This window comes from Schistocerca cancellata, chromosome 1, assembly GCF_023864275.1.
Source record: "Schistocerca cancellata isolate TAMUIC-IGC-003103 chromosome 1, iqSchCanc2.1, whole genome shotgun sequence".
Taxonomy (NCBI): Eukaryota; Metazoa; Arthropoda; class Insecta; order Orthoptera; family Acrididae; genus Schistocerca; species Schistocerca cancellata.
Window position 1 is genome coordinate 255,931,137 of NC_064626.1, and position 25,311 is coordinate 255,956,447.

The following is a 25,311-nucleotide window of genomic DNA, read 5'->3' on the forward strand; positions in this document are numbered from 1 at the left end:
TAAACAGAACAAAAAGTCGTAAGGGAAGAGGCAGACTTTCTAGTGTGGTATCATGTTATGACCTCTCGAGCTGCATAGCTACATTCGTGGCCTCAAGTTTGGAATCACTTCGTATAAAACTCCTTGTTTACCTACTGAATGTAAATAAATTCCGCGTCCGGATTATTTTTCTTTGCTTTAGAAATCTGAAATTACAATTTTCTCCAACATATTTTAGTAGCAGTTAATTTTTTTACAGTGAGAAGTAATTTTCATTGAAACCTTTTATGGAGTGTATCTGATAAAATGTACGAATGACTTATCGATTAAACTATACGCATATTTTTAAGTCGAAGTATTAGTTCAGTGCCGTATTACATGTCAATAGTGAAAGTGTAGGTCCCAAGTTGAAAACAGACGTATGAACTAAATCTTTATTTAATATTGTCTAGCTATTTCATTCTTACAGAAGAACTTTACATAAAGTCTCTAATATTAAAATCAGCAGACAACACAGAAAGAATTACTTAATTTGCAGACTGCACGCTAATCAAAGACTGCGGTCCTGACAATATGCTATCAAAGAAATAAGCTTCTACTAGCTATGTTACGTGTGGTCAAATAGAAAACATAACCATGACGCTTTGCAAGAAAGTGACAAGACATTCTTCAGACCGGGTAGAAGCAATGCTTCTAGAAGCTACATTTACTTTCAGGGGCATGTATGAAATGGTAAACATTCACTAGAAAACCGAAGTTATCACAGAAGAGATATGATATATTCGATGATGTCATTTCGTCAGTATGTGCACTGAACTGTAGAACTGTAGCTATCACTGATGGTTTTCATTGAGGCGACTTTCAGGTGTTCCTTCCAACATGGGAAACGTGTGAGGTGATCACGAAGCAGAATATATTGGTATTGTTTTCTCATCGCTTCAGTCAGAGAACATAAACAGTGGCAATGAATTACAGCCAGGGTCATACAAAATCTGATTCATACCTACCAGTACTAATACATGCAAATCTGCATACATAAAAAGCCGATAATTTCAGGGTACGATTTTTTTATGTAACAGTTGGATGTGTTTACTTACAGACTGGAGTATTACTGAAAATGCATGGTACATCGCAGAAAAGAAAGCTGGTGCAGACAGCGACTGACTGCGGATTTCAGCTAGACGTCAATATATTTGCTAGACATCAATATATTTGGAGTGGTAGGGTGGGTCAGCGAGGAGAGCACTGTTCGCATCATGCAGAAAGCCTATTTAGATTCCTTGTAGTAGAAGGTAGTTTTCATGTTTCAGGGATGAACACTTCAGCGCACACTCCCCTAAACAGATGAAGGCTACACTACAAACAAAAGTAAATAAAACTATCTGTATGCAGCTACGTAGAGAGTAAAAGTTTTAATAGCCCGAATCAAACAAAAACAATGCATTACCTTCATATGTTCCATACTAAGGAGAATGAATAGAACAATGTACTGAAACAGAGAACACGCTACAAGGAGGCGAATACTTGTTTGCGTACAATTTATTTAACACTGCCGCTGCCAAATATTTCTGTGTGATTCCAAACTTTGGCCACAAGTGTATACCTGCAGAGCTTGCGTCGACTGAAGGAGGAAGAAAGATGGTCGATCGCAGGCAGCCACCTCAAACCACTGAGCAGCCATCTGCGATCCGAAGAGGGCACTGCTGCGACCTTGTTAAGAGAGGGCACACACCGCTCCTGTCTGAGGTATCTCCTGAGGGTGACAGGGGAAAACCGCTGAAATGTTGTTGTCTCTCGACTATCTTACTCTGATAACCGTAAGAGAAATTTAATGAAATTTTAATATCTTTTTATTATCTCTAAAATCAGAAATTAATATCATAAATACTAAATTTGCGCTCCTTGTACGAGACAATGTTTTGCAAAACTACAAGTAGTGTAAGGGTACAGTACAGGATTCATCATAATTGAAAAAAAAGAAAAAACATGGCAAGTGTGTACCCACAAAAATATTGAAAGATACACGGGATAAGAAGCGAAGTGTGAGCCTCTGTTTTGGTGCACCGTGACACTTGGAACAGTGAAATTTGTAACTGGTGGAGAGAGATATTTTCAAAGTACACTATAATATTAAGGTTACACACACTACCCTAGATCTGAAAAAGCTGGCCAATATTCGAGCAACTTATTTGCTTTGGAGATCAGTTACGATAGGTCCAGCATGAGATTTCTAAAACCACATAATGAGGTAAATTACACACTTATATTCAAACTGCTTTACAGAAACAGACATACGTCGACTGGTGGAGAGAGATATTTTCAAAGTATACTGTAATATTAAGGTTACACACACTACCCCAGATCCGAAAAAGCTGTCCAACATTCGAGCAACTTATTTGCTTTGGAGATCAGTTACGATAGGTCCAGCATTAGATTTCTAAAACCATATAATGAGGTAAATTAAGAATTTATATTCAAACTGCTTTACATAACCTTAAAAGTTCATTTCTCGCAGATCTTAGTAGTGCTTCTTACAAATGTGGAGCTATACATTAACAACAATTAAAGGTAATTTTAAGCAGTGTTAGATCCGTAGCAGAAACAGTAAGTGCAGGGTCACAAATCACTAGGAAGAATAAAATGTGTTATTGTAGAAGTAGTTAGACACAATATACAGAAACTGAAATCTGCCTTGCTAAACATTTCTTGCACATTGTGATAGGTATTAGCTTTATACCACCTATACTTACTGTAATTTATAGTCCTCCGACGTGTTTTACTGTATGTATTTGAACGCTTGTCTTAGGTATTACCGTGAGGAATTTCAGACGAATTTCACTAATAAATAGACTGATTCACGAGGGATGTTTGTGTATATAATTTGCATTTATAGTAATGCAGACTGTAGAGCATACGTGCTGTTATCTGCTCGCTATTTTCTAAATTCAGTACCCTTTGCACACAATTATGTATTTGAAAGCAAACATGAACAGTAAATTTATCTTCATTCACAAGGTAAATATAACATATAACATTTTAATGTAATTTCAGATTTGCAGTTATCATCATGCTTATGTTCGATGTGACTCTTTACTCTCATGTTTATGTTCGCTGTAACTCTTGACCCTTATTAAACTATGTTTTGTTATGCCTTAGCAACAGCTATATCATACAAAAACACTAACATTATTAGATAGCCGTCTTGTTTTTCTTTAGAGTGAACCTGATACCAATGGGCAGCAGAACAATAAAAAGTTTCTAAATAATGAATCTCAGACAAATGCATAATAATGGTTTTAAAATTACTAAAATCTATTGATCACCGTAAGTGTAAATTACAGAACTGTAGACTTTGAACCCTGGACCAGATTTTGAGGATTTGGCAGCCATACGTCATACTCACTCTGGATCTGTCGCGTGTTTTCCGCAGCTTCTCGAACTCCTCCAGGTCCGCCTGAGGAATTTCGTAGTGGAAGTTGTCGAAGAACTGGTGCTTCAACAGCCGCTCGCAGCTCCATCTCCTGACAGGATCCATGTCCAGGCATTTCTGCAAGTAGCGCAATGATTTTAAGTACGAGATGGCCACAGGTGCAAGGATATATCACATCCACTCTGTCTTTCGGTGGGCCTACTTCGTGTCTTTTCTGAAACCTTGACGTAAGCTTGTAAGGAACATTCTACAAATTCTTTAATAAATATCTATTTTCAGAAGTATAACTTACACCATCCCACTATAGAGTAGTCCAGAAACATTGCGCACAGAGACTAAAAATCTTGTCATGCCTTAAGAAATTTAAGAAGCAGCCATCTTATGACAACAATGCCTTCTTCCTGTAACTATTCCTTCCAACCCCTCCAAGTACCTGCTTACACTGGCGATACTGCGTTCTCTCCATCATACATTTCGTTAATCCCCAGGAGCCCTCCAGCTCCATTGCAATTCATCGCCATTGGTACCTGTTCTGTTGTAATAGCTCCAGCGTAGTCATTGCGTAAAGGAAAACCGTTCCGAGCATTCCACCTTCGAGACGTCTGCCGTACAGTCCACAATCGTCCTATACATCCAATTGAAATACTGCGATTCCTTGGTCTAACACATGATCAAAATGTGACCTGAAATACCCACCCTGTAAGTGATTAAAAGGAAGTCCACAACAGATAAAAACTGTATGCGGCTGAACACAGAGACCACCTGAACACTAACAACATCGATATAAAAGAAGTATTCCATATTTTGAGAGGTAGTAGTAAGGGCTAAAAAATATGTCAATAAACATCGGCTCTAAAACGTAAACTTAGACTTGTTCCTCTTCACTGTTGTGAAATGCATCTCTTCTATTAGAAGCTCTTTATTGTTACGAACAACCAACAGAATGCAGCAAACAAGTGAGAGAACATTATTATGTTACTATGACACAGCAGAGCACATCAAGGACAGTGCTTGCTGTTACGTACGAAGTGCACTTCTGAGCCGTAGTTAAAGGAGGTGCTCAGTACCGTGTCCACACATAGTAAGGCAAGCTTCTGTCCGACGTCTGTCGAAAAATCTCGACGTTGGTCACGGAGATTGATGGCGCGTTTCTGTAGTGTCTGTACATCATTATTGAAGCTTTGGTACAAAAGTTCAAAAAATGGTTCAAATGGCTCTGAGCACTATGGGACTTAACATCTGTGGTCATCAGTCCCCTAGAACTTAGAACTACTTAAACCTAACTAACCTAAGGACATCACACACATTCATGCCCGAGGCAGGATTCGAACCTGCGGCCGTAGCAGTCGCGCGGTTCCGGAATGAGCGCCTAGAACCGCTAGACCACCGCGGCCGGCTGGTATAAAAGACTTCGATGTTCCCACAACAGAAGTTCCAACGAAATTAGACCGAGGGAACTAACTGGCCGGCATTAGGGACCGTCCCGAGCAATCTATTGCCCTTTAAATGGCTGTGCGAAGTATTCTCGGTCGTTTCGGAGAAATCATATGTCCAGGCGTTTGTGGATTGGTACCACCTCTAGAAGTACAGGAAAGTCGTCTGACAGGAACTGACGATACCTTGCACCTATCGACCTTATTGGTAATACTAACGCCTTACTGGTCTATCGATAATAATTTCTGCCCACACATTAATCGAAAATCGGCGCTGAACCCTGGCTTCCTCAACTGCATTTGTATCGCACGAATTCACAATACCAAGTCGACTGAAAACAGCCTCGTCTGTAAATTGTATCTTTCTTGCGAAAAACCGTATTTGCAAAGCCAGTTAGAACTGCATGCAGGCAGACTGACCTTGGTGGCCGAAGGGCTTGTACATGCTGTACACGATATGAGTGTAGCAAGTGTTCACGCAGTATCTTCGAGACAAGAAGATTAAACCAATAGATGTTGTACTCCTGTGTACCCGAGTTCCAGGATCTTCTTCCACTCGTTGCAATACCCGCTCCTACCCAACTGGATCATGAAGATGCCAAGTCCACCACGATCAGCCTCTGTTGGAGCTATGGAGCCAGAATCTGCTAGTCGCTGAAAAACGCTGGTGAATAACTGTGCAAATAGTGCCTCGGATTCTGATATTTTTCAGCATTCACTACACGGGATCGACGGTTGCTTCCATTTACCAGACCATAATAATAGATCGTGTCTGCCATTTCCCGTGTAGAATAATAAGCTTCCATTATGCTGGTAAGTGCTAAGATAAAACAACAAATTAAACCATTTGACAAACTTATGAAACCAAACTGGTTCCTATAGAGCTGATGGGCTACACTTATCGAGAGCTGTAATAACGTCTATATAACAACATCAAGAGCTCTTTACTGTATGCTTTATCCATCTCTATATATCAAAGGAAATGTCCTGTCTGGTGGAATCATCATCGCCCAGCCGAAACCGCTAAGGAAGGAAGCTTGAAATTTGGAGAGGGTGTTGATTTTATAGTTTAGGTATCGTTTAATAAGGGATTTTTCGAAATTCCAGCCATGAGAGGGTGACATAGGGGAGGAAAGTTTTTTCGACAATATGTCGTTATTAAGATAAGGTAGAACTACGAAAATTTTTATTTGGTTTCTCGGTCAGCATTTTTAGAAAATCAACCCCTAAGGGGGTAATACAGCGGGTGAATTTTTTAAAAATAAAACGTTATTAAAGAACTCCAAAACAATTTCAAAGCTACATATAAGAATATTGGTATCTGACTTCTAGAAGAGAAATAAAAACAATACGTGTTGCAGTGTTTTTGGAAATTCAGCACATATGGGGGTGAAATAGGGGATGAAACGCTCGATGAAAATATTTAAATATGAAATCAGAACTGCTTTTTATTCAAAAGCACATTCAAAAAATTCGTGCCTCTTCGACTTTAATTCGAGTGAAAATTTTAGAGGGTGTTGCAGTTTGGGAACTACATAAGAGGAAGTTATTTAACAGTCACCACGACAAACCCGCTTTGTCAGAAATCCATAGAAAAAGAAGCATCTTTTTAATACAATTAATTTTTCAGTAGGCCTAAAACATGTTTATAAACTTCCCTTATATTAATTACGACCCAAACTAATCATTACTGATGACAAAATAGATACCACGTTTAAATAACGTTCCATGTACAGGGATATCCGATTGAGATGAGAGAACTCAGCACCGAATGTAACTTAGCCGATTTGTCTCGTTCTCCTTTTAACTCGCAAAGACTGGTAGCCATGTAAAGGATCACTATTTTACAGTATGTAGGTTTACACATGATCAGTGGGAGTAATAGCACATAAATTCGATTAAAGAAAAACAAAAACAAAAAATTGTGCAGATCATTCAATCTATGCGCGTAAAGCAGCGGGAGTCAAGCTTGTGGGTAAGAACAGTTGAATATGTCCTCAGTTAGTTACTGCACTCTGCTGGTCGTTGATATTGGTGCAGGGGTACAGTACTACCCGACACAGAAAAGATTTACCTCATTGAGTATAGTAATACCCGTTGTATAACAACATACTTCGTTGTTCATGTGAATAACAATATTAATGTGCTAATAGTAAACTGCAGGAGCGTCTACAGAAAGGTCCCAGAACTGCTCTCATTAATAAACGGTCACAACGCCCATATAGTACTAGGGACAGAAAGTTGGCTGAAACCAGACGTAAACAGTAATGAAATCCTAAACTCAGATTGGAATGTATACCGCAGAGACAGGCTGGACAGTGAAGGGGGAGGCGTGTTTATAGCGATAAGAAGTGCAATAGTATCGAAGGAAATTGACGGAGATCCGAAATGTGAAATTATTTGGGTGAAGGTCACGGTTAAAGCAGGCTCAGACATGGTAATTGGATGTCTCTACAGGCCCCCTGGCTCAGCAGCTGTTGTGGCTGAGCACCTGAAGGATAATTTGGAAAATATTTCGAGTAGATTTCCCCACCATGTTATAGTTCTCGGTGGAGATTTTAATTTGCCGGATATAGACTGGGAGACTCAGACGTTCATAACGTGTGGTAGGGACAAAGAATATAGTGAAATTTTTTTAAGTGCTTTATCTGAAAACTACCTTGAGCAGTTAAACAGAGAAACGACTCGTGGCGATAACATATTAGACCTTCTGGTGACAAACAGACCCGAACTATTTGAAAAAGTTAACGCAGAACAGGGAATCAGCGATCATAAAGCGGTTACGGCATCGATGATTTCAGCCGTAAATAGGAATATTAAAAAGGGTAAGAAGATTTTTCTGTTTAGAAAAATTGACAAAAAGCAGATTTCAGAGTACCTGTTGGCTCAACACAAAAGTTTTGTCTCAAGTACAGATAGTGTTGAGGATCAGTGGACAAAGTTCAAAACCGTCGTACATAATGCGTTAGATGAGTATGTGCCAAGCAAGATCGTAAGAGATGGAAAAGAGCCACCGTGGTACAACAACCGAGTTAGAAAACTGCTGCGGAAGCAAAGGGAACTTCACAGCAAACATAAACATAGCTAAAGCCTTGCAGACAAACAAAAATTACGCGAAGCGAAATGTAGTGTGAGGAGGGCTACGCGAGAGGCGTTCAATGAATTCGAAAGTAAAGTTCTATGTACTGACTTGGTAGAAAATCCTAAGAAATTTTGGTCTTATGTCAAAGCGGTAGGTGGATCAAAACAAAATGTCCAGACACTCTGTGACCAAAATGGTACTGAAACAGAGAATGACAGACTAAAGGCCGAAATACTAAATGTCTTTTTCCAAAGTTGTTTCACAGAGGAAGATTGCACTGTAGTTCCTTCTCTAGATTGTCGCACAGATGACAAAATGGTAGATATCGAAATAGACGACAGAGGGATAGAGAAACAATTAAAATCGCTCAAAAGAGGAAAGGCCTCTGGACCTGATGGGATACCAGTTCAATTTTACACAGAGTACGCGAAGGAACTTGCCCCCCTTCTTGCAGCGGTGTACCGTAGGTCTCTAGAAGAGCGTAGCGTTCCAAAGGATTGGAAAAGGGCACAGGTCATCCCCGTTTTCAAGAAGGGACGTCGAACAGATGTGCAGAACTATAGACCTATATCTCTAACGTCGATCAGTTGTAGAATTTTGGAACACGTATTGTGTTCGAGTATAATGACTTTTCTGGAGACTAGAAATCTACTGTACTGTGTAGGAATCAGCATGGGTTTCGAAAAAGACGGTCATGTGAAACCCAGCTCGCGCTATTCGTCCACGAGACTCAGAGGGCCATAGACACGGGTTCACAGGTAGATGCCGTGTTTCTTGACTTCCGCAAGGCGTTCGATACAGTTCCCCACAGTCGTTTAATGAACAAAATAAGAGCATATGGACTATCAGACCAATTGTGTGATTGGATTGAGGAGTTCCTAGATAACAGGACGCAGCATGTCATTCTCAATGGAGAGAAGTCTTCCGAAGTAAGATTGATTTCAGGTGTGCCGCAGGGGAGTGTCATAGGACCGTTGCTATTCACAATATACATAAATGACCTGGTGGATGACATCGGAAGTTCACTGAGGCTTTTTGCAGATGATGCTGTGGTATATCGAGAGGTTGTAACAATGGAAAATTGTACTGAAATGCAGGAGGATCTGCAGCGAATTGACGCATGGTGCAGGGAATGGCAATTGAATCTCAATGTAGACAAGTGTAATGTGCTGAGAATACACAGAAAGATAGATCCTTCATCATTTAGCTACAAAATAGCAGGTCAGCAACTGGAAGCAGTTAATACCATAAATTATCTGGGAGTACGCATTAGGAGTGATTTAAAATGGAATGATCATATAATGTTGATCGTCGGTAAAGCAGATGCCAGACTGAGATTCATTGGAAGAATCCTAAGGAAGTGCAATCCGAAAACAAAGGAAGTAGGTTACAGTACGCTTGTTCGCCCACTGCTTGAATACTGCTCAGCAGTGTGGGATCCGTACCAGATAGGGTTGATAGAAGATATAGAGAAGATCCAACGGAGAGCAGCGCGCTTCGTTACAGGATCATTTAGTAATCGCGAAAGCGTTACGGAGATGATAGATAAACTCCCGTGGAAGACTCTGCAGGAGAGACGCTCTGTAGCTCGGTACGGGCTTTTGTCAAATTTCGAGAACATACCTTCACCGAAGAGTCAAGCAGTATATTGCTCCCTCCTATGTATATCTCGCGAAGAGACCATGAGGATAAAATCAGAGATATTAGAGCCCCCACAGAGGCATACCGACAATCCTTCTTTCCACGAACAATACGAGACTGGAATAGAAGGGCCATGTTCCGACACTCTGTCGCTGATTTCTGTAGCTGAAACACGTATTTTCAGTGTGCTCCGTGAAATTAGAGAATATGGGAATGGTACGCACGTGGAATATTTAAGACAAGCTGGAAATAATGATTTCCCTTTTCAGAATATCGACGAGAACAAAACTTATTGGTGGAAGGTTCATGTCAAAGCAGGTAAAAACCATGGGGAACTTAGGATTCTTTGGTAGTGACCAACGGTCACAATGAAACCACGTGTGGTAATTTTAAGCTGAGATACTTGCATGTGGTTATTTTAAGCTGAGATACTTGCGTGTGTGAGTATAAGCCAGCCGGCCGGAGTAGCCGAGTGGTTCTAGGCGCTTCAGTGTGGAACCGCGCGACCGCTACGGTCGCAGGTTCGAATCCTGCCTCGGGCATGGATGTGTGTGCTGTCCTTAGTTAGGTTAGTTAGGTTTAAGTAGTTCTAAGTTCTAGGGGACTGACGACCTTAGATGTTGAGTCCCATAGTGCTCAGAGCAATTTGTACCATTTTTTGAGTATAAGCTGAGAATATTTAAGAATTGCCTGTGCAGATTTTGAATTAGGAACAAGCACTTCCACATGGTGAGTACTGACATTGTCTCAGTCTGACCAAGAGACAATGGAAAATAGAAGAACTTGTGCAAAGTTGAGGATCCGTGCGTGAGATAATTGAGTAATCATGATACCAAAATTACCGTTATTAATTACATTCGTTATTACTATAGTGCACTTCTTGGACTGATACGGATATCCACTACTTCTCTCTCACACTCACTTTCATAAGCTCATTCATTAATAACCTAGAGAATTTACTAGCGGTCATGCTAATCAAAAAAATTCTTGCTTTTTTGGTAAGTACTTGTAACTTAGGGCAACAATGCACCATCGTTTGACACAGTGCTTAAATGACACAGACGCTTCCAGCATGGTCAAACAGTCTGAATGTAAATGAACGATATGACAGCCCATCTCTCTGTGAAGAACCGGGAATAGCAAGAGAAGTGGCCCTGGTACTCGAAGACCGTATCAGAGCCGCACAGATAGTGGAAAAAATGACAGTGAGTCACCAATCCGTTTACAGCATCTTGAACGACATTTAGAAATCGAAGGTCGTCGCCCGCCTCACATACATTTAGAAAACACACCTAACAGACAGGTGCGGAAATTCTGAAGTGTCAGGCCAGTCCATATGTCTTCTTAGCCACCTATAATAATAATGTCGTGTGACAAGGGCCTCCCGTCGGGAAGACCGTTCGAGTGGTGCAAGTCTTTCGATTGGACGCCACTTCGGCGGCTTGCGCGTCGATGGGGATGAAATTATGATGATTAGGACAACACAACACCCAGTCCCTGAGCGGAGAACATCTCCGACCCAGCCGGGCAGCCGGGAATCGAACCCGGACCCGTAGGATTGACATTCTGTCATGCTGACCACTCAGCTACCGGGGTCGGACCTTAGCCACCTAATCATCATGGACTAGTGCGGTGTGTATCATTATAAACCCAAGACAATGGAATAAAGCAAGCAGTGGAGCAGTGAAAACGCGTGGATTCACCAACGCAGTAAAATGCCAAGACCCAACAGCCATTGGGCAATATGGTGCTGAGTATTTCTTAGAAACTGCTGTGATGTGGTACTAAAGTGCGCGTCATTTATGACGGCGGCCGAGTGTAGGTTCGTTCTGCGCATCTGACGTCACAAAACACAGTCAGCCAATGAACAGAGAACGACGTTGCCAGAGCTCGACTGCAGTGTAGAGCACGGACGAGTGTCTTCAGTTTTAGAAACGTTCAGTCATAAATAAAGTAATTGAACAAAAGCAATGTCTTGATAGCAGACTTTCTTTCATAGAAAGTTTGTAAAAAGCATTCTTTATACCAATTGCTTCATATTCTATTAATTAATTAAACCAAACAAGCAATACGCCTCCTAAATCAGGCGATAGCAAGGAAAAGTGTTTGTATCATTCTCACTACACGCTTTTTCGCAATAAATAACAGCGGTAATTGTTTATTTCCTATTGTACTTCGACGTAACGTGAGTGATTCATAGTCACACTAAGTGTGTTTGTTGGTATTTTGCGTGATCTGTTAAACTCCTCCAGGAGATGCATTGAATGACGAGCTGTGTTAGTGTAATGCAGGGCCGGCCAAACGCTGCACAGTGTGCAGACGTGCGGAAGTGCTGCACATGTGCGCATATGTGCGACAGCGAGCGACAGCGACATCTGTTATTAGACATGAGCGACGGCGGCTCCACTTCCCTGTTTATGTGGTACAAGCAAGAGCGCAACATATACAGTCTCGTTCACCCCTGGTGACCGTAACCTTAACAGAGAAGTACTGAGAAATGGCAAGTACTGTGAAAAAGCAATGGACAGGAGATCTATGTTCTCAGTCTTTTAAAAATGACTGGGAACTGCAATTATTTTTTGTAGCCGTTGGTGAAAAGTCACAGTGTTCGCTGTGCCGCCGAATAATAGGCGTCCAGCGTAAGTTTTCAATTGAAAGACATTACAATACATATCACAAAGACGAGTGTAGTGAACTCAACAGTGAAGAACGGCGAGCAAAATTAAATGTCCTTCAGAAAAAGGATGAGACACATCAACTCGATTTTACTGTACGTCAAAGTAACTGATACTTCTTGAACTTTTAGTTTACTGTGTTACATTTACGTCTGTTGTACTGTACGCTGTACAATGTACTGTTTTCAATTTTCCAGAATAACAACCACACTAAATCTTCATTGCGAGCAAGTTTTAAAATCGCATTAAGAATTGCACAATCTGGGAAACTCTTTTCCGAAGGGGAGTTTGTGAAACGGTGTCTGATTAATGCTGCAGAACTTGTGTCCCACGAACGTTAGCAAGTTTCAAGAAATCAGTCCATCCAAACAAACAGTGACAAGACGTATCAGTGCTATGGCCGGCGATCTGCACAGGCAGCTAATAAATAAGGCTAAATAGTACTTTGTTGCTTTCTCTGTTGCGCTCGATGAAGCAACAGATCTTACAGATACAGCCCAGGTTGTGATTTACATACGAGGTGTCGATAACGCACTTTGTGTAACAGAGGAGCGACATCTGTGCGTAGAAACATACACTACATGAACGCTGACGGCTGCGGCGTGCACGCTGTGACCCGGAAGTGGCACGCGTGCAGAATTTCTGGCCGGCCCTGGTGTAATGGTTAAGGTGTATGGCTGCTAAGTGAAAGGGTGTGAGTTCAAACCTTCTTTGGTGCTTAATATTTTCTTTATTTAAAAACAATATCGAAGTGTCTTACTTCATGAATTTTATTCGTTTGAATGTAATTTTTTGAAATTTCTAGTGGCAACTAAAGTCGACCATATGGAAAGTTTACGCTATGGACTTTTACCTCTGCAAACTGTTCAAAATTTCGTGCAATGGTTTACTACATCTAATGCTGCACAATAACTGCGTTGAACATCGAAACAAAATTAAGTCAATTTATGGGGGGAAGGTGTCAGTCAAGAATATGTGTAAAAATCAAATTTTTGGGCCAAAACGTTTTTGTGAAATCGAATGTTAAAGTGTGTCAAAGCAGTCGAAACACCATGTGTCTGCACAGGCGAGCAGTGCAGTGTTGCAAAAATCGCGCACATCGCGGAATGCATGGAGCACGTCTCTGTAGCAGCGAAAGGGTTAATGCGGCCGTGGTGGCTTTACTTGATAAACTGCGCGCTCCCCACTAAACGTAAGTTTGCGAACTACACTCCTGGAAATGGAAAAAAGAACACATTGACACCGGTGTGTCAGACCCACCATACTTGCTCCGGACACTGCGAGAGGGCTGTACAAGCAATGATCACACGCACGGCACAGCGGACACACCAGGAACCGCGGTGTTGGCCGTCGAATGACGCTAGCTGCGCAGCATTTGTGCACTGCCGCCGTCAGTGTCAGCCAGTTTGCCGTGGCATACGGAGCTCCATCGCAGTCTTTAACACTGGTAGCATGCCGCGACAGCGTGGACGTGAACCGTATGTGCAGTTGACGGACTTTGAGCGAGGGCGTATAGTGGGCATGCGGGAGGCCGGGTGGACGTACCGCCGAATTGCTCAACACGTGGGGCCTGAGGTCTCCACAGTACATCGATGTTGTCGCCAGTGGTCGGCGGAAGGTGCACGTGTCCGTCGACCTGGGACCGGACCGCAGCGACGCACGGATGCACGCCAAGACCGTAGGATCCTACGCAGTGCCGTAGGGGACCGCACCGCCACTTCCCAGCAAATTAGGGACACTGTTGCTCCTGGGGTATCGGCGAGGACCATTCGCAACCGTCTCCATGAAGCTGGGCTACGGTCCCGCACACCGTTAGGCCGTCTTCCGCTCACGCCCCAACATCGTGCAGCCCGCCTCCAGTGGTGTCGCGACAGGAATGAATGGAGGGACGAATGGAGACGTGTCGTCTTCAGCGATGAGAGTCGCTTCTGCCTTGGTGCCAATGATGGTCGTATGCGTGTTTGGCGCCGTGCAGGTGAGCGCCACAATCAGGACTGCATACGACCGAGGCACACAGGGCCAACACCAGGCATCATGGTGTGGGGAGCGATCTCCTACACTGGCCGTACACCACTGGTGATCGTCGAGGGGACACAGAATAGTGCACGGTACATCCAAACCGTCATCGAACCCATCGTTTCCTAGACCGGCAAGGGAACTTGCTGTTCCAACAGGACAATGCACGTCCGCATGTATCCCGTGCCACCCAACTTGCTCTAGAAGGTGTAAGTCAACTACCCTGGCCAGCAAGATCTCCGGATCTGTCCCCCATTGAGCATGTTTGGGACTGGATGAAGCGTCGTCTCACGCGGTCTGCACGTCCAGCACGAACGCTGGTCCAACTGAGGCGCCAGGTGGAAATGGCATGGCAAGCCGTTCCACAGGACTACATCCAGCATCTCTACGATCGTCTCCATGGGAGAATAGCAGCCTGCATTGCTGCGAAAGGTGGATATACACTGTACTAGTGCCGACATTGTGCATGCTCTGTTGCCTGTGCCTATGTGCCTGTGGTTCTGTCAGTGTGATCATGTGATGTATCTGACCCCAGGAATGTGTCAATAAAGTTTCCCCTTCCTGGGACAATGAATTCACGGTGTTCTTATTTCAATTTCCAGGAGTGTATACTATGGCGCTGCTTCTCTTGGCGCGTACAACTGGCAACGCAGCAATCTCCCGCGTCTGGGCGGGCATTCGCGAACCGCCAAGATAAGAGAATTCAACTATAACAGATTACGCTCGCGTGGGATAAATCGTCATAGCATCATGCTACTGAAGGCTGCCAACGCGAGGTATCGCGGGAAGCTGTGTAAGAGAACGCTCTGGTTCATTCTGTGTAGGACGCAATCACACAGGCTTCGATCAAGGACCCCTACAAGTTGTCTATCGTTGGGAAAAATGAGTCTCATTTTAGGGTCAGGGCTCGATTCTTTTTTCCGAGGTGATAATTAAAACTTCACGACTATCCCTAGTAAATCACCACTCTTACTAGTGCCAATTACTCATGTAGAGGATCAGGGGCGTGCAGCTCTGTCTTGGAGAGGCGTACCTTGAGCAGGTCGATGGCCGTGTTGGAGGCGCTGGGCAGGCGCTGCTCCAGCGTCTCGCCAGCCTCAGGGGGCGGCAGCTTCACCCCGCAGAAGAACTCGCTGGTCCGGAAGACGCTCTGGTGCCGAGGGATCAGCTCACCTGCGGGAAGAGCCTCACTGTCAACATCCTGCTAACAGCATTGTTCGTGAAATTACGATAGTAGGAATATCACGTATTTTGCCTGGCCCAAATGGCTCTGAGCACCATGGGACTTAACATCTGAGGTCATCAGTCCCCTAGAACTTAGAACTGCTTAAACCTAACTAACCTAAGGACTTCACACACATCCATGCTCAAGGCAGGATTCGAACCTGCAACCGTAGCGGCCGCTCGGGTCCAGACTGAAGCGCCTAGAACCGCTCGGCCACCTCGGCCGCTGTACGTTGCTACACATCAAACATACAATGGTGTCTTTCTATTATAATTTTGAATTTTAGACGAACCTCTACACACAAAGGCCATCAGAAAAACACCATGGATGAAAATAAAATATCCATGACACACCAAAATTGTACATATAACATCGAATCTAGCTTTGATAATGGTTACAGCTAAGCGCTGAAGAAATTCCACAGGTTTGTTGAAGTATTCTATATCCAGATAGAGCTATCATATTGTGGCGGTATTTATGGCTGCGTTTCACGCGCAATTTTAAAAAAGCCCACAGACATTTTCCATTGTGTATTAAGATCGGCTGATTTAGCGGGCCGGTCCAAGTGCGTTAAACAGCCCGAGTGTTCGCCATACGAGAAAAGTATGTGTGCATCCATATGAAAATGGCTGTCACCATACTGGAAGACGGCAATGGGGAATGTCCACAGCACAGTCTTCATAAAGTACAGAACACAGAACAATACAGTCACCGATAATGTTGAAATAAACGTCCTAGTTCATGTTCACAGTAATGGGTGCACCAAAGTCATGATACGAGAAACATTCCAAAACGTCAGTGCCGTCCGTACACGCGCGCCTTGCGTCTTCTGAAAGAGTGAAAGTTCCACTGGTCGGCCCACACTACACATCTCCACAATCTGTATTTTATGATCTGAGGATGGCTGATGCCGGCCGAAACCAGTAATTTAATTAGAAATAGCTGTGATTATACTCTACTATCGAATTATTCTCAAAACAATCAATGAGTATGATGTTCAGCGTGACAGGTATGACCTTCCTTCCACTACGCGCAGCTTCATGCACTGTTGTTTACAGTTGCCTTTTGAGGTACATGACTCAAAATGTCCATCCATTCCAATTCCCTTCGTAATGTTCGCTCGGAATCTGGTTGAGATAGACTTGCTTTAGTTGACAGCAGCAATTCCTGTCCGATCTGAGCCGACTGTCATCTAATCGTCTGTGATCTCTGCCAGTTAGGACCTCTCCGTTCCTGTTGGTTAGGTCATTTTTACAACCACGTGCTTACGACTCGTTTAGCGTTCCTAATAGACACGATGGATACACCGCGTTGACGAGCTAGTAAATCTTGAATCTACAACCACGGTGTACTCACGGGCACGTGCAACCATGACAGCTCCTTTCTGGAGTTCTGACACGCCTCTACGTCTATCCTTCTTACTAAGTTCATTCAATGCAACCGACTGGCACTTACATATGACTGAACTGCCGCTGCTTAGGTCAGTAGTCGAGAGAAATGCCTGGGGCCATTTCTGAACCAACTGCAGCGCTTTAAACCGGCTAACATGCTCTTTTAATAGCGTGACTAATATTTTGTCTTCAGAGCTAAGACATTGTCTGAAAAAATGAACAAAGATGCCCTAATATGCAGTAACGAATAGTTTAATCTCCAATATACAGATAATATTTGAAGCATGGTTTCTGTGAAACTTAATGTCTATGATGAAAGTTGTTTTTGACATTTAAATATGCACTAAAATTGATAGTATTAATTTACTTTTATTTATTCAAATTTTTTATCGGAGCAAGTTCACTCATTATCACCCTTCATCTGCGATTGGCTAACGAAAGGCATATTAGTTGTTACTTGGTCTATATTTTCTTAGTTAGCTGCAGATGATGGGCAACAATGCCTGAAATTGATCTGGCAAATAAGTACTAATCATAGGAGTTGTGCAAACTTCGTTAACACTTATCTTTCAAGAATGGTGTTCGTGACAAACACTACGTTACTTTATCACTAACTAATAGTAAATACATTGTAAGTAGTAACGCTAAATATCAAATATCTCGCTAAAACTGTTGTGTCGTTTTTTGACACTGTCTGCGTTCCTACATAAATATTGCACCGTATCGTTACCTACACGCTTGGAGCTCAGATCTCAAGACAATTTCCCCTATACTGGTAGACAACAAGCGATGAATACAAACATTAAATGCTCGTGCACATATGAAATGATAAGTGACCTCTTAAAATGTTAGTAATTGTAAATCTGAACTATTTTTATTAAGAAGTCGAATAACTAAAACTTTTCTAACAGCGTAAATTAGCAAAAAAGTGATTCAACGGAGCGATGTGGTACAACGATTAAAACTGGATTCACATTCAAGAGGTAATGGCACATACTGTTTTCGTTCCCGTGTCGTTCCTATATCAGTGTAGATGAATTCTGAAACGGTTCCTTAAATAAAACCCTGGCCAATAGTTTCGCTCATCGTTTCCGTCCAGAGCTTGTGATCTGTCTATTATGATTTTATGGTTTAATGTCCCTTTGATGACGATGTCATTAGAGATGCAGCACAGGGTTCGATTACGGAAAGACAGGGAAGGAAATCGTCCGTGTCGTCATCGAAGGAACCACCCCGGCATTTGTAGAGAGAAAGGAAAATAATGCCTGCAGTAATACGGAAAAAAGAATTATAGTGTTTTGTCTACATGAGCCAAAAATATAACAAGATCATGCCGCGTAGTTCTGAAAATAGCGGCGATCTGTTATGAACAAGTCTTGATGTTCATAAGGTTGCCTGGCTCACTGCTCGAGAACTGACTTCCGTACAAAACGCTCACTAAAAGTGATAACAAGGTTATTACATGCTCTGTGTTAACAGACAAAAACGCGGCATTTGACAGTAAACGATGCCATCAGCTGGGCTACCCGCTTTCCATAATACTCTTCCCACCAGTCAAATCCGTACGCGCATTGTTACCTTTTCGCCTTTTTCCTTCTGGAACCAGGAGACTAGTCTGGTCTTACAACCAAATTACACCATCTCCAGTGGCTAAAGCCGGATAAAATGATTTTAAATTACAGAGGTACCCTCACTTATCGGCAAAACTTTGATTTTGTATACAATCGACGTTCGAGAGTTAACAAGTCTAAAGGCTACAGAAGTGTAAGTTGCTCAAGAAACAATATAGTGTAACAGGTAGTTGGTTCAAAAATGATTCAAATGGCTCTGAGCACTATGTAACATATGAGGTCATCTGTCCCCTAGACGTAGAACTACTTAAACCTAACTAACCTGAGGACATCACACACATCCATGCCCCGAGGCAGGATTCGAACCTGCGACTGCAGCAGCAGCGCGGTTCCTGGCTGTAGCGACTAGAACCGCTAGGCCACAGCGGCCGCAACAGGTACTTATGACCAGTAAATTCACAAGAACTGTAAATAAAATATTATTCCGACACAACCTAAACATTTCCTTGAAACGATGTAAGTTAACAAATCCAGTACTTACAAAGCCATTTGTCCACAAACAAAAGCTGCTACTCTTAAGTTGTCGTATATTCTTCCTTAGTCATCACCGAAATGAAAATGTGGACTTTTAATTAAGTGATTAAAACACAGCAGAATTGAGCAGCTAATGGAAATGATCTGCATGATATCATCACTGTAGCTTTTACGTTTATCAAGTATGGGTGTTCCATTATGTCAATTGCATGGCTAAGAACCGCTGTGCATGACAAATTAATTTCGTCTACACAAAATGACGTGGCCATCTGGTCAGCTGTTATTTAATGATAAATGCTGTATCTACTTCCGATCAGCATAATACGACTGGTGTGAGCTATGAAGATGCTATGACCTTAACGCGCAGCTATCGGAATCCGCCATCGGGCTTTGCCATTGATTTTCTACAGGTGGTGCACGAGTGCTACTAAATTATTAACAGACAGCTCAGCGACCTTGACACGAACCGACAAACGTAGACAGCAAAGTTGTGTAGATCGCTATCTGCTATTGAACCCGAACGTTGCCAGAGTTTACCTTAGCACGACAATAAAATGTGCCAACAGCAGCCAGTACACGGACAGAATTGAGGGCCAACTGCTCTGTACAGTTACACCAAGATTCTTTGCGACTGCAAGGTAACTCTGTGCCAGCTGTCAGTGGCAAGTTCTGATGACTCAAGCCTCGCTGAGTGTCCTGCGTCATTTGTCAGCAGGGCACATCTTTAAGTTATACTAGAGCAACTGAGCTGCAGGTACTCCAGTCTAACTTGTTCCATCTAACTTGTTCCACTCTCTCTGCGCTGATGACAAGGGGCTGTCACTGTTCTACTAACTCCAAGTAACACTAGAAACGGTGGAGTGTCCCTCTATATAATGACATGCTAACTGCCGGCCACAACCAAAGGAAGATTCTTGCAGCTACATATTTTTTCGCACACTCCTCCACATAATCCGGCCCTTGTGGCCGAGCGGTTCTAGGCGCTTCAGTCTGGAACCGCGCGACCGCTACGGTCGCAGTTTCGAATCCTGCCTCGGGCATGGATGTGTGTGATATCCTTAGGTTAGTTAGGTTTACGTAGTTATAAGTTGTAGGGGACTGATGACCTCAGATGTTAAGTCCCATAGTGCTCAGAGCCATTTGAACTCCCCCATATATTCCAGCCGTTTATCCCTTGGTCTTCCTCTTTGGTCGTTTCCTTCACATCTCTGTTTCATTATCTTCTTGGGATTCCTCTTGTTTACCACTATCTTTAAGTGCCCATGCCATCTTAGGCTTGATGTTTTTATGCTACAGGGTTTCCTTTTTCACTTACCCCTTTATTCCTTATCCTATCTCTCCTTGTTACTCGTATACTACTTCTAAATAGCTTCATTACACAGGCCTGTAATCTGCTTACTTCTCTTTTCTTCGTTGCCCATGTTTCAGATGCTTAGGTCAGTACTGGGATGTAGTAACTTGTATATGTAGCTTCTTTGCTTTGTTTGTGAGACGTCTTTGTTCCAGGCTCCTGACACTTCGCAGGAATGCTGTTGACTGTCTGCCACATTTACTGATATGTTTCTCAATTCTTCCATTTTCCTCTCTCACACTTCCCAAGTGCTTAACGCTTTCCATCTTCTTCAACTGCTCACCTCCAAACCTTATACCTCTGCTTGATCAATCTTTCTTTATAGTTGTAAACAGGAGCTCAACATTTGTTTCATTCAACACTGGCTTGCATTTTTTCCCCTAAGGACCCAGTTGTTCCTGAACGAACGAACACAGCTGCTATCATCTTGTCTTCTCTAGTCTTTTCTGCCCCCTTTGCCATTATCTCATCCAAGACCACAATGAAAAAGAGAGGTGACAATGCACCGCACTGTTTCACACAAACTGTTTGCTTGAACCAACCCACCCTTTCACTGAGGTATGTATGCAGACTGATGCGATAAATAAAATTTTGTCCCAAGACCAGTATTCAAACCTGGTGTTCCTACTCACCTTCGTTTCCCACGTTAATATAACTTATACTTCACAGTACGTTACCTGCACTCTGCTTGTTGTCTCTTATTACACTCCCTTCTTTTCTAGTGCTTCCCAGACCTTTTTTCTGCAGGTCATCATATGGCCTTCCCCAAATTGATAGTAGTGCTCTTGCAGCTGCCTCTCTGCAAAGATGAGATCACCAGTTGATCTTGCAGGTCTGAAGCCATGCTGTTCTTCTCTGAATTTGTTCTCGACTCTTGTTTCGATTCTGTTCTCCAGGATTTTTTCATCTATCTTGGCACACTGCGGTATCAGTGTGACTCCCCTGTAGTTTCTACACTCCTTTCTGGTCCCTCTTTTGAATATAGATACAACTAATGCCCTTTCCCAATCTTGTGGAGTCTTCTCATCCCACACCAACCTCATCACACGATACAGTCACTGTTCCTCCTGCTGCCTTCATGATTTCGACACTTACTTCGTTCCCACCTGGTACTTTCCCTCCTTTCCTTTTGTCCACTGCCACATCCACTGCCACATTCTTTCCACGTCAGGTCCTTCCCTTCCCCCCCCCCTCCCCCCCCCCCAAATCTCCCAAGAGTTCAGAGTTTACTTCTACCTCCTTATCCTTATCTCTAAGTGCGTTAAGATTTACCGTGTGGTCAAAGTACTCCTTCCACACTATCCTCAGTGTCTCTTTATTATTGTCGAAGTACATCAATATGTCACACAACTTAATAGTTCAGGCAACCTTTTATAACGTATTTAAGAACTATTTAAAAGTTAATCCTCGTATCGGAAAAAAATGGCTCTGAGCACTATGGGACTCAACTGCTGAGGTCATTAGTCCCCTAGAACTTAGAACTAGTTAAACCTAACTAACTTAAGGACATCACAAACATGCATGCCCGAGGCAGGATTCGAACCTGCGACCGTAGCGGTCTTGCGGTTCCAGACTGCAGCGCCTTTAACCGCACGGCCACTTCGGCCGGCTCGTATCGGATGGCATGAGGTAACAGAGCACGTAGTATTGTCACTTACTGTGGAATACATGGTTCAGCCCACACTTGGTAGAACTCTTACCTTTAAAAACGCTTCCAGGAAGTTACACAAGGAGGAACGTCACATGTAAAGGAAATTACAATGGTCGTTCACTGGTGGGTCGATTGAGGCACTTCCTCTGTTTTGAAGATCCACCACTTTATTTCAATCAGGTAGAAGAATTATTACATTTTGCAGATGATATATTACTGTCGAGCCGAGCAACGACGTAACAGTACAGAAAATAGCACACTATACTTTGAGGTGACAAAATTCATGGGATAGTGATATGCATATACACAGGCAGTAACTCGTACACAAGGTATAAAAGGGCAGAGAATTGGCGGACCTCTCCTTTGTAGTCAGGCGATTCACGTGAAAAGGTTTGCTATGTGATTATGGCCGCAAGGCGGGAACTGACAGACTTTGAACGCTGAGCGGTTGTTGCAGCTAGACGCATGGGACATTCAATTTCGGAAATCGATTGCAAATTCAATATTTCAAGATCCACAGCGTCAAGAGTGTGCCGAGAATACCAAATCTGAAGCATTACCTTTCATCAAGGACAAGCAGTGGGCTTCGCTTCATATTGAGAGCAGTGGTGTTTTCGTGGAGTTGTCAGTGCTAACAGACAAGCAACACTGGGTGAAAAAACCGCAGAAATAAATGTGTTTTAGGCCTCTAAGTCTGTAATGCCTTCTTATGGTCAGTTGAAAACGTAAATCTACATACCATCGTATGCACATGTCCCTTATGTCGTCCACCGTCACATCCACCTCTTCGTGATTACAGCTGTTTAACAATTCTTGCAAATGCCGGTTGAAGAATTTACTTGCTATACTGCTGTTACTATTACTTCCCAAATTAATATTTGGTCAATTTTTCTATTTTATTTCTTGTAAAGCACAGAGATTAACTATTGACTTTCAGTCTTTCCCTTCTACACGAATTTTCTGTACGATCACCATCACATTTATTTACTTCGCTTTGCCAATCAACTCTGCTAAGACAACAAACACACGACCTGACAGAAAAACTGGAAGCGCGCAAAAGACATCGTGCACACACACCATTTTTATGTTCCCTGTAAATTCTAAATCAGTGCACACTCCGCTGCAAAGACCAAATTCATCCTGGAAACCCCTCCGCGATATCCTTTCTTCCAGCAGTGCTAGGCCCGCAAGGTAAACAGGAGAGCTTGGATGAAGTTTGGCAGGTTGCAGATGAGGTACTGCAGGAAGCAAAGCTATCATAGTGGGTCGTGAGTCACGCTTGGATAGCTCAGTCGGTAGAGTACCTCTTCTTTCTCAGTAACAATATTTTTGCCAATGTGAGCGAAGTATTCAAGTGAATTTTATGAAATACAACCTGTATCGGACTGGCAGCAACAGTCACGTGCCTTGAATGAACCTAATAACAGAGAAAGTTGTAAAGCAGACTCATCTAATTGGCGTCGGCTTAGCTGTTAGTAGTGGTAAAAAAAAAACATTCAACTTGATAAGCTGATAAGGATATATTCAGTCTCTACAGCTGTGAAAGATTTCGAGCAAAGATCCAGATACGATCTCGTTCTAGCATTAACGTTTCGATTGCATGCTTTCCAACCATTCAGACAGGATAGCACATCATCAAAATAAAAACTAAGCTACAAGCAGTAGCTTGTACGCTCTAAAATACCTCTATTGCTCACTTCACTGGGAAAACATGAGATTTAGTTACAGTTTTGGACCTCTGTGGAAGGAGGTGGCTTCTGTCGACAACACTGATGGTAGTTACATAGGAAAGAAGCGGCAATGCGGTATTCGTACCGAGCGTCTTGCGAATGAGATAGAGCTGGTCAACATCAGATTTACCGGGCCACAGCGCCTGCCCCTGCAACATCTCGGCGAATACGCAACCTGCAACAGTAAACGTGTAGTAGCAGCATTCCAAACTAGTCTAAAATCGCGTTGTCAAAGTATCCAAAAATTTCTCTTATAATATAAAGTAAGACATTAGTACTCAAATAGTTATAAAGAACATTGTTAATATGTAAGAATCTTCAAACCGTTCTTTTACAAAAAAAGTTCTTTTGAATTGATGGTTTTCGTGTGAATGAAGAGTTATCAACAGCTTTAGATATTATGTAGTCTTTTGCTGAGAACACTACCAGTTTCACACTGTTACGGGTGCATGCTCAGGTGATGCAATGATTAGCCTCAAACAGTCTGGAAGCTACGATGTCCCGATTGTTTGAGAACTAATCACTGCATCACGTGACGTGCGCCCATAACGGTGCCGAACCGATAGTGTTCTCAGTAAAGGACTACGTAACAGCTTAACTGGTTGAACCATCTTCACTCAACTTTTAGGAAAAAAAGTTTGAAGATTCTTAAATATTAGCAATGTACTTTTCGGCTGTGGCTGTCCTATTTAGAAAATAGTATGTAAGGTAAAAATAAAATTGAAAACTTACCTGATTATCCAGTATTTCTACAAATTATCTAAGTACAGAGATGCAAGGCTACAAAGGTCGTGTTACTTATGCGGCGAAGTAGCGGTGTTCATTGTATAGCTGCATATCAAGCACTGATCGATAGTACTGCAAACATTACTTACTTTTTAAATTTGTACTTAACTACGAGGGTCACTCCAAAAGAAATACACACTATTTTTTTTAATCCATCTTTTATTCTGCATGTTTGAAAGTTTTACAGTGTGTAGATACACCCTTTAGGAACAGTTTCCCAAAGAGATGATAGTCACATGGAGCCAGGTCACGACTGTAAGGCGGGTGTTTCAGTGTTGTCCATCCGAGTTATGTGATCGCTTCCATAGTTTTTTGACTGTCATGTGGCCGTGAATTGTCGTGCAACAGCAAAACATCCTGCTTTTGCCGATGTGGTCGAACAGGACTCAGTCGAGCTTGAAGTTTCTTCAGTGTCCTCACATATGCATCAGAATTTATGGTGGTTCCACTTGGCATGATGTCCACAACTAAGAGTCCTTCGAAATCGAAAAATACTGTAGCCATAACTTTTCCAGCACAAGGTGTGGTTTTGAATTTTTTTTCTTGGGTGATTCTGCATGATGCCACTCCATTGATTGCCTCTTTGTCTCTGGTGAAAAATGATGGAGCCATGTTTCATCACCTGGCACAATTCTTCCAAGAAATTCATCTCCACCATTCTCGTACTGTTCCAAAAGTTCGCTGCATACCGTTTTTCTTGTTTATTTGTAAGCCACTGTCAACATCCTGGGAACCCACCTGGTACAAACCTTTTTTAACGCCAACACTTTCAGTATTCTTCAAATACTTCCTTCCCCTATCCCAAAGTAGCGTGAC

The 25,311-nt window shown here is 42.6% G+C and overlaps 1 protein-coding gene across 1 annotated transcript in view; it reads right to left on the bottom strand.

Annotated features, from left to right (window-relative positions):
- Positions 1-1,608: 1,608 nt before the first annotated feature.
- LOC126159270 (cyclin-dependent kinase-like 1) overlaps positions 1,609-25,311 on the bottom strand; it is a 242,296-nt gene continuing 218,593 nt past the window's right edge. Inside the window, exons 5-8 of the mRNA XM_049916506.1 lie at positions 23,795-23,884; positions 15,290-15,429; positions 3,383-3,526; positions 1,609-1,732 (exon numbers count right to left, since the gene is read on the bottom strand). Of these exons, the coding sequence (XP_049772463.1) occupies positions 1,694-1,732; positions 3,383-3,526; positions 15,290-15,429; positions 23,795-23,884 (413 nt within the window). The 3' untranslated portion in view covers positions 1,609-1,693. The remainder of the gene's footprint in view (positions 1,733-3,382; positions 3,527-15,289; positions 15,430-23,794; positions 23,885-25,311) is intronic.